The 9,876-nt window shown below is 33.5% G+C and overlaps 3 protein-coding genes across 3 annotated transcripts; all 3 read right to left on the bottom strand.

The window, feature by feature from the left end:
- Window positions 1-5,892: 5,892 nt before the first annotated feature.
- On the bottom strand, window positions 5,893-7,322 carry BO86DRAFT_357834 (NADPH:quinone oxidoreductase family protein). The gene is made up of 2 exons (XM_025669719.1): window positions 7,065-7,322; window positions 5,893-7,004 (listed from the first exon to the last, which is right to left on the bottom strand). Exons 1-2 carry the CDS (start codon window positions 7,095-7,097, stop codon window positions 5,994-5,996), a joined length of 1,044 nt encoding a protein of 347 aa, XP_025529872.1. The 5' UTR covers window positions 7,098-7,322; the 3' UTR covers window positions 5,893-5,993.
- A 237-nt stretch (window positions 7,323-7,559) lies between these two features.
- Window positions 7,560-7,975, bottom strand: BO86DRAFT_24897 (uncharacterized protein). Its single transcript, XM_025667162.1, has one exon. It carries the CDS (start codon window positions 7,837-7,839, stop codon window positions 7,624-7,626), a length of 216 nt encoding a protein of 71 aa, XP_025529873.1. The 5' UTR covers window positions 7,840-7,975; the 3' UTR covers window positions 7,560-7,623.
- Window positions 7,976-9,548, bottom strand: BO86DRAFT_24896 (uncharacterized protein). Its single transcript, XM_025667161.1, has 2 exons — window positions 9,140-9,548; window positions 7,976-9,075 (listed from the first exon to the last, which is right to left on the bottom strand). Exons 1-2 carry the CDS (start codon window positions 9,265-9,267, stop codon window positions 8,112-8,114), a joined length of 1,092 nt encoding a protein of 363 aa, XP_025529874.1. The 5' UTR covers window positions 9,268-9,548; the 3' UTR covers window positions 7,976-8,111.
- Between the last annotated feature and the right edge of the window lie 328 nt (window positions 9,549-9,876).

The raw sequence follows: 9,876 nt of genomic DNA on the forward strand, positions 1-9,876 counted from the left end.
AATACTATTATAAAAAAACTAAAAAAACTAATAAAAACTAGTAGTATTTTATTTATAAAAAATAATTTCTACAAAGCAGAACTACAGTATTTATAATTAAAAACTTTTTATAATTATAAAATTATTTAAAAAGTAGTAATACTAGCTTAAGGGTATAAAATACCTAGTAAAAGTAATTATAAACTATAAAAACTTTAAATATTTTATAACTAATAAAAAATTATTATAAAGGCAGATTAGATAGATATAATATTTTATAATATTTAAGTTTTTTTTAATATATAAGCTAGATTTACAGAACCCAGCAGATACCCTATTATAATAATTTAACTATAAAAAAAAGGCTATAAAAAAAACTATAAAAAACTTAAAAAAATAGTACTATAGCAGTTAAATAATTTTTTAAATCTAAAAAAAAATATAGCTATTTTTATAAAAGCTAAAGTACTGTTAGTAAAAAGTACTGCAGCAGATCTAAACTAGCTAAAATCCTATATAAAAATAGTAAAAATAACTATAAATAAAAATATATATTATAAAAATCTATTTACTAATTTTATATAAAAACTACCCTAGCTGCTGTAAAAAAATAATCTTATAAAAAAAATATTTTAAATAAAATAAAAAAAAAACTGCAGAAGCAGCTTATCTTATAATAAAAAATACCTATAAAAAAATTATCTATAATAAAATATTAGTTAAAAACTACTTTATTTTATAAAAAAGTTATATATTCCAGATAACTACCAGCTAAAACTAAAGATTTTTATAAAACTATATAATAATCCTATTATAAAATATTTTATAAAAGTAAAAATCTAAAAGTTAATTTTATAAAAATTTTAATAACTGGAACTAGTTAAATTTGTATAAAACTACTGCTATATATATAAAATATATTAAAGTAAACAAATAATTTATAGAAAATAGTAAAAACTATTAAAACTATTATTATTTATTATAAAATTTTAGAAAAAAATAACTATAAACTTTATTATAGGCCTATTTATAAGTATCTGTAAAAATAAAAACTTATAAAAAATTTATAATAATATTATAGTTATAGTAGACTAATTTAGTAAAATAGTTTACTTTATTTTAACTTATAAAATATTATTTAAAAAAAAATTTATAATAATCTTTTTTAAAAAAATCTTTTAGCTGTATAAAATATCTAGAAAAGTAATTATAAATTATAGACTAGTTTTTATAAAAAATTTTTAATTAGATTTTATTTATATTTTTATAATTAAATAAGATTTAAGTATAGCCTACTACCTATAAACAAATAGTTAAACAGAAAAAATAAATAGTATATTAAAATAGTATTTATAAAACTATATTAATTTTAAATAAAATAATTAAATAAAAATACTATTACTTATAAAATTTATTTATAATAATTTTTTATAAATATTAATTAAGTACTTTTTATTTTTTATAATAACTATATAATATCTGCAGATAATAGTACTTAACTTGCAAGTACTGGATAATTCTATAAAAAAATTAAAATAATATTTTTAAAAAATTAAAAAAGTAAAAAAAAAATAGCTGTAAATTTTAAATAGGCTTATAGATATTAAAAGAATTTTTATAATAAAAATTATAAAACTACTGTTTTTATAGTAGACCAGAAAGTTTAGTTTTTTATAAAAAATTTACTATAAAAAAAGCTAAATAAAAAACTAAACCAGTACTATTATAAACTATTTTATATAATTAAAAAAGTAGATAAATAGGCCTATAAACTAGAATTATCTACAGATCTTTAGATTTATAATATTTTTTATATATCTTTACTTTATAAATATTATATAATAAAGGGGGTAGACTTATAAGAATATTTTTTATAAAAAAATAAAAATCTAAATAATTATAAATACTATTTAAAAGTATTACTAAATTTACAATACTATAAAAAAATAATAAAAATTTTAGTTAAGTAAAAAAAATACTATAATAAAAAAAATACTTAAAAATCTGCTGCAAATCTATATTATTTACAGATTTATAAAAAATTTACCTTATAAAAATATAAAAAATTTAATTAAATAACTAAAAAAAAATTAAACTAAGTATAGACTATAAACTACTTATAATTATATATTTTATATAACTAATATAAGCTATAGTATTTACTTACAGTAGCTAAAAACTAAAATATATAAAAATATACTATTATTTTATAAAAAAATAATATTTATTATTTATATATAAATAGTTATTATATTTTTAGCTAATTCCTCTGCTAATACAGTTGCAGAAGACTTTTTTAAAAAAAAATTATAATAATATTTATATATTTAGTTAAACAGCAGCTGCCGGCCAGCTTAAATTATAAAAATACTTTTATAAAACTATATTTAAACAGCTAGCTGTTTAGAATTTAACTATTTAATATATAATATAAATTATATAATAAATTTACAAATCTAGATTTGCTTATAATTTAATAGAAGCTGTAAATCTATTTAAAAAAAAAAACTAAATACTACAGTAGATATTATTTTTAAATAATCTAAAAACTAGACTGTAGAAAATAATTTAATAAAAAATAAAATACTTTATTTTTTATTATTAGTCTATTTATAAAAAGCCGGCTAATTTTAATCAGCCCTAGATATACCTATAAAAAATAAAAAAAATTTAGAAAATATAAAAGTAGAAGCTGTGGAGGCTATTATAATATTTATTATTATAAGCTAAAAAATCTTATTTTTTTATATATAAATAGTAGTATATAAAAAAAAAACAGTAGTAGTAGTAATAGTAGAATTTATAATAAAACTAAAAACTAAAATAGAAGCTAAAATAATAGTAGTAGTAGATATAATAAAAATAAATATATTTATAATAGTAGCAGCAGCAGATTTAGTAGCAGCAGTAGTAATAAAAATATTTTTTTTATAATAAAAAAAAATAGTAAAATATACTATAAACAGTTAATTAAGTCTAAATCTATTTTATAAATAATTTATATAAAAAAAATAAAATAAAATAAAATAATAAAATCTGCAGGTACAGAGCTTAAATAGTATACTGTAAAAAAAAATTAGTTAACTTTTATAAAAAAAAAAAATAGGGCTAAGCCCTTATAAAAAAAACTAATAAAATATTTTAAATATTACTATAAAAAAAAAGTTAGCTAAATATTAACTTATAAAAGCACCTGGAAAAGAAATACTATATAAAAAAACTTATTAAAAAAAAAAAAAAGAAAATTACAGAAAAAAAAAGGCCGGAGGTTTAAAAAAAAAATCTTTTTATATAAAAAAAAATCTTATTTTTATAAGATTAGCTCTACTAGCCTTAATTATAAAATATTTTAAACAGCTAAAATAAATAAATTAAAAAAAATTTAATACTATTTACTAAAAAAAAAATCTTTTTAATTATAAAAAAAAATATTTATAGGCTATTATAAAAAAATCAGCTAATAAATAGTAAACTATATACCAGTAGAAAAATTTTATAAAAATAATAGTAAAAGCAGTACAGTATACCCCCTATAAAAATATAAAATAGTAAACTATTTTTTTTACTACTCTAATTTTTTATAAAAATATTTACAAAGTAAAGATTTTAATAGTACTACTATAAAAAATAATATCTTTTTATAAAAAAAAATAGTTATAAAAATCTAAACAGCTTTTTTAACCTTTACAGATATCTGTAAAAAAAAAATATATATAAATAATTTAAAACAGCAGTTATATAACAGCTAAGCAAGCCGGCTGCAGCTGTTTTTAAAAGCAGCAGCTGCCTTACAAGTTAGACAAGGCAGTAACAACACCTTAAAATAATATATTAGCACTCTTGGCTTTGCAAAAGCTATTTATTTATCATACTATTTCACCCTTTAGCCCTTATAAATAGTTTAACCTTGTTTACAATACAGTCCAAAAATATAGTATTTTTAATAAAGATATATAAAATATAGATAAGACTAGATTTTAAATAAAAGTTGCTTTAACTGCTTATATAATTTATAGCTTAAAAATATAAGAATTATATACTAAATATATACAGCTAAAAAACTATAAATAAATAATTTTAATTATTATAATTTTAGTTTTAAAAACAGTACTACTACTATAGATTATTTTTATAGTATAGAATTATTAATTAATATAGTATAAAGTCTGCCTAATATTATATTATTTAAGTATTAGTAAAAATAGCTGGACTATTAATAAATTTAGCTTTAACTAGCTTTAAAATATATTTAACAGATATACAGCTTTAAAAACTATTAGTAAGTATTATATATTAATTTTTAACAGCTATAGCAGTTATATAACTTAATAGTTTAATTAATTTTATATAGTATAAAAAATTATTTTTTTATATATACCAGTCTATTTATTATATAAACTGCAGCTGTTTAATATTATATACTTTAAACTATTAAAAAAATTATATAACCAGTATATATTTAAAATTATTTATTATAAAAAGAAATTAATTACTAAGCTTAATTTTTTACAGCTATATTACAGTATATATACTAAGGTTTTTTTTAATATTAATATATTTAATAAATTCTGTACTACCGGCCTTATTTTTTTAAATTTTTAAAAGATTTTTCTAATACTATAGATTTAATTAAAAATACTAAGTCTACTAATATTTTTATATTCTACTTAGTTTTTTTATTTTAGAAAAACACCTATAAATTTATATAAATTTAAAAGGTAGAAATAAAAACTATAAAAACTTATAGATTAAGGCCTAGTATTAATAGTTTTATATAAAATTATTAAAAAAATAATTAAAACTACAGAATAGTTTATATAAAATACAGTTCTACTTTAATAATAAGTTAAGCAGTTTTAGTCTATCTAAGCAAGTAAAAAAGAAAAGAAAAAAGCCTTATATTATTATATATAGTATAGAGGCACTTTAATAGGCTAAGAGGGCTTTAATATAGTTTAGATATAAAAAGTTAAAATAATTTAAACTGCAGTACTAAGACCAGCCAGAATATACCAGCCAGCCCGCTGTAGTATATATAAAAATAAAAAATACAATTATTTAAAATACTCTTATAAAAATAATAAGAATTAATATATATAGTTTTTTATTGGTGGTTTAATAGTCTTAGGAAGCAGCCAGTAAGGCAGTCAGCAAGGCGGCGGCAGACTGCCGCCGGCTTGGTGTTGCACCGGCTCAGTGTCTGATTATGTTATCTCTTATCGGGTAGTCGGCCGGTTGTTTGCTGACTCATCTCATTAAGCGAGGCTCCTCCCCCCCTCAGCTCTCACCCACCCCTCCCTCTTCTGTCTCCTCCCCTTCCTTTCTCAAAACAAAACAACCAACAACAAAATGAAGTCCAATCAACCCGCGAGAGCATCGCGTTCTCTCGCCTTCATGCCTTCTCCAATACAATGCTACATTATATCTGCGGGCTGATTATTTGAAAGAGACTGTCCATGTGCAGTTTGAATAAACAGGCTCGGCTCATCACTGTCGCAACGTGCGGCATCACACAACCCAGCTTCGAGGATGAACGCCCGATGGTCTTTGTCTCTGATTGAGTAAGGGGAATCCTGACTTGTACTATATCTGCAAATTTCTCAATCCAGCTGTCCCGCATCGATCGCTGTATTTCAAGTCCCCGGGCTGAAACAGGGCGTTTGAGCATCTCCTACGGACTCTTTCGAAGAACAGTCATCGCATGTCACGTCCTGTGGCTGTGGCCGACTGGAGCTGGATTGTTGGGGCTCACGCTCCCGCATCTGGAATATCAGATGAACAGTTGCTAGAGAAAGTTCTTAGGGCCTTCATAGTTCATGTTGCTCGCGTGTAACACTTCCTACGAGAGCATGACTCCTTGCGCACCTACATCACACAGGCATCTCCAGATAGTTATCAGAAGGAATTCACATAGTATTTGCTACATAGCTCCCAAGATTTACCTCCTACTCACCTCTGGTAAGTTGTAATGTAAGGTAGAGATGACTGGGCTTCGGCCTGGTTGTCCTCTGCACTCAGAGCTTACTCCTGCCGGCTTCGGCCTCATCATCAATGACCTTAACCACCACCTTTCCCCAAGTTTCTCTTCCACCCAGCGCCTGCAATGCGCGGGGAACACTCTCGAGGCCCACGAAAGTCTCATCTTTGAAGGCAGTGCCCCTGAACTTCCTTTGCGCGACGAGGTCGAAGATGCCAGCCCAAACAGACTTAACCGTCTCCTTCTCGAACTTGGCGTACTGGCCCCAGTGCAGTCCGACCAGACTGACATTCTTGAGAAGCACCCGATTCAAAGCGACCTTCTCGATCTTGCCCGCCGCAAATCCGATCACCAGCAAGCGCGCGTTCCACGCGACACACTTGAGGCTGACCTCAATGAGTCCTACAGGATCATAGACAACGTCGACGCCCACCTTGCCATTTCCCGTACGGTGTTGCGCGCACAGTTTTTTGACCTGATCTGGCCAGCTCTTATCTTGGTAATCGACGACGTGGTCCGCGCCGAATTGTCGCGCGATTTGCCGCTTGCGCTCGGTGCCTGCAGTCGCGATCACCGTCGCCCCCTTGGCTTTGGCGATCTGCACGGCGGCCAGACCAACGCCGCCGGCGGCCGCATGCACCAGTACCCACTCCCCAGCCTGGACGTTTGCACGGTGAACGAGGGCCCCGTAGGATGTGGGGGCCGTGACAAAGAGGCCGGCAGCATCTTCAAAACTCCAACCACTTGGTATAGGTAGCAGGGATTGTTCGGCAGCGAGGACATGAGTGGCATAGGCACCCTGCGTTGCGCCGAAGACTCGATCGCCAACAGCGAACCGTGGCGGCATTGAAGGACAGGTGGGCACGGCCAGCACCGTACCCGCAAACTCCGAACCTCCGACCCAGGGTAGGGGAGGCTGATGTTGGTATTTGCCTTGAATTTGTAGGATGTCGAAGAAGTTGGTACCCGCCGAATGTATCTCAATCAGGTAGTCCGTCGGGGATGGAGAAGGAGTAGGAAGTGTAACAACTCCGAGTTCCAGAGGCCCCTTGGTTGTTGGCAGTCAGTAAGTCATACGGGCACTTGACGAGAGACTGGGTTCATATACCTTCACATATTCGGTGACCTGAATGGCCCGCATGATGGTGGTCGAATAGCTAATTTCGTTTATGCGTCGCTAGTACTATTTGAATGACGGGGGTGTGATCGGGAATGACCAGCAAACGAGAAATGGAAGCAATCTCAATCGACAAGAATATATAAATTTGTATGCTATATGCTCTTCTGTTAGCAAACGGCGACTTGAGTCCAGGCAAGGTGAGTTGCAGGTGGGAGAAAAGGGCGCGGAAGGAGGAGAAGGAGGCGGAGGACGAGGGTGGGAGACAGTTCAGCTCGAGCTCTCCCCTCCCCACTAATTATCGCTGGCCTAGATGTGCCGAGGTCCGTCTTCGGATATTGTTCCAGCATCGTGCACCATCCCCATACCGTACCAGAATCTTGGCAAGTATTTTCGAAAACAAACCCGCTCATTGGATTTGCAAGGCAACATGGATGTAGATGAAGGAAAATCAGAGAGAGTTGAAGTTTTCAGAAGTTTGAGCTTGCTAGATTAAGAACTAAGTGGATTGCGTACAGTACATACATACATACATCCCATAATAAAATATTCATAGTGGCGTTTGTCTGGCCGTCAAGGCTGCAGATCTTCCTATCCCCAACCTCCAAAAAAGTACTCCAGCAGACCTAGTACATATGACCCATTCAATGCGATATAAGAAACTTCCCTCCCAGGGACCCATTGTCAAGAAACCCCTCGATACGTGCGCTCCCGAACTCCTTCGACCCGTAGTGGATATCATTAGAACCAGTACACCCCACTCCATGCATCGGTACTACCAGCCGATACGCCAGGTATCGGATTCCCTTGTATACGTGGCACCGATCCAACTGCCCACGTAGAGAAAGGAGAAAAAGTGGACTGAATACAGAAAAAGAAAGCAAGGCAGAAAGATAGGGCAGCCGAACAGAAGAGAGGAACGGAACCATGAAGAAACAACGTGCAACTCCAATGCGCGAGCCAGACTGAAAAGAAAAGGTCACTAAAAAGTCACTCGGGACTTGAGTGAGATGAGGCATTGACCACAGCCCGAATGTCTTAAAAGTCGATACTGGGTGGTCGATGAATAAGAGTCTCGGCTCCCGGATAGGTGTAGATTGGCGCACACATAGCGGGATGCTGCCCGTGAGGGAAGAACGAGGGCGGAGGGGTCATTAGGCCCATGTTATGCGGACTTGTGGCCTTGGAGGGGAGTGATGCCTTTCTGTCCACCGCTGTCGACTGCATGCTTCTCTGTTCCAGTGTCGGATGACCGCCAGCGGTATCCTGGACATAAGGGGCAGACATGGCACGCTTCCATAATTGCGCGCCATCATTTTGTAAGTCAGACAACTGCTGTCTTGAGATATTGGCTGTCGGTGGCGTTTGTGGCGTATATACCCGTTGTGGCCCGGGAGGAGACATCAGCTGCATAGCAGGGTCGATCGGAGGGCTCAACGGTGCTGAGCTATAGAAAGGCATCGAGGGGGATTGGGCGCCAGGCGCCATGGGCATCGAATACCATTGAGGAATTGACCATTGGATTGGAGCAGCCGGGGCCGACGAAGACACGGGTGTTTGCATGCAGGACTCGGTGGTGAAACCATAAGGATGCTCCTGGAAAGTGGGTGCCAAACTCGCAGTCGGGTTGACCATCACATCGTCTAGCAAGGGCGAAGTCATCGAAGCATGAGAAGCGTCCCTCTGCTTGTTAGGCTGGCTCAATGGTGATTGTTGCGCCAGTACAGGGGCCCAGGCGTGATCAAGGGAAACTGTGACCGGCAGCTCTTCTTCTGGTGCAAAAGACCCATTCATGAACCAATCTGATTCGGACACAGAAAGATCCGTTGCAGTCGCACGAGACTTGGAAGAGACAATGGCGGCTTGATGCTTGGGAGAGCCGCCCTCACGGCCACTGTCGTCGCCAGACCCCTCCTGTTGACTATCGTTCGACTTCTTGCGGGTTTGGCGGGAAGGCTTGGTGACCCGCCATTTCTTCAATCTGCTTCGCAACTGGGTTTCACTGAAAGCGAACGAGGGTGTTAATACTTCGTTATTTCATGGGGACTATAGAGACTAAAGCTCACCTTGGGTTGAAGTCGTCCGAGCGGATCTTCTTGATCACCTGCTTTAAGGGCCACTCCTCATCCTTGTACAGCTGAGCGATAAGGGCCTTCTTCCTCTCCCACACATCAGATGGAATCGAGTTCTTCATTTCTGCTCTTCTGGCGAGGCACTCCTTCTGGGGAAAGCAAGACGCTGGGAGGTTTATGGGGAAAGAATGAGCCAAGTTCGAGAAAAGGCGAAGCTCCCCTCGTGAAACGGGGTATGGAACAGTTCAATAAGCTGGAGGTTTGTGTAGAGCGGGATACACTTGAAAGGGAGTCGAGTAAGTCCAAGGTAATTGAGCAACAGCCAACGAGAGATCGATGAGATGGGATTAGTGAAAAGAAAGTGTCAGAACACGTTATAGCAGAGAAAGAGCGAATGCCAGGAGCGAATGCACGAACAGAGTGGATTTAAAACAGGGCAATAGTCTGATAGTTATAAGTACATGAGTATAAGACTAACTACCTAGTATTCAGAGAGAGAGGGGGGGCAAGTGGGTGGGGATGGTTAGGACGGAGGTGACTTGATGTGCAAGATAGGCTTAGTGGTTGGAGACAGCCGTACCAGAGCATGGTTTAAGGTACGGAGCAAAGGTCCTAAGATGGAAGAGACCGTGAACCACAGGTGTATCGAAATTCTGAAGTCAGGAAAGGTACTAAAAGTCAAAGTCTAAGAGTAAACGGGGAGGGGGAAAGAAGTGGAACCCGTGCTGGAG

Source organism: Aspergillus japonicus, assembly GCF_003184785.1.
Source record: "Aspergillus japonicus CBS 114.51 unplaced genomic scaffold BO86scaffold_11, whole genome shotgun sequence".
Lineage (NCBI taxonomy): Eukaryota > Fungi > Ascomycota > Eurotiomycetes > Eurotiales > Aspergillaceae > Aspergillus > Aspergillus japonicus.

Excerpts from the sequence above, each read along its gene's own strand:
- BO86DRAFT_357834 (XM_025669719.1), bottom strand. The coding sequence starts at position 7,097 with ATGCGGGCCATTCAGGTCACCGAATATGTGAAG. Across the intron at positions 7,005-7,064 it reads AGGTCACCGAATATGTGAAG|GGGCCTCTGGAACTCGGAGT; the intron begins GTATATGAACCC and ends CCAACAACCAAG.
- BO86DRAFT_24897 (XM_025667162.1), bottom strand. The coding sequence starts at position 7,839 with ATGGAGTGGGGTGTACTGGTTCTAATGATATCCACTACGGGTCGAAGG.
- BO86DRAFT_24896 (XM_025667161.1), bottom strand. The coding sequence starts at position 9,267 with ATGAAGAACTCGATTCCATCTGATGTGTGGGAGAGGAAGAAGGCCCTT. Across the intron at positions 9,076-9,139 it reads TCGGACGACTTCAACCCAAG|TGAAACCCAGTTGCGAAGCA; the intron begins GTGAGCTTTAGT and ends GTTCGCTTTCAG.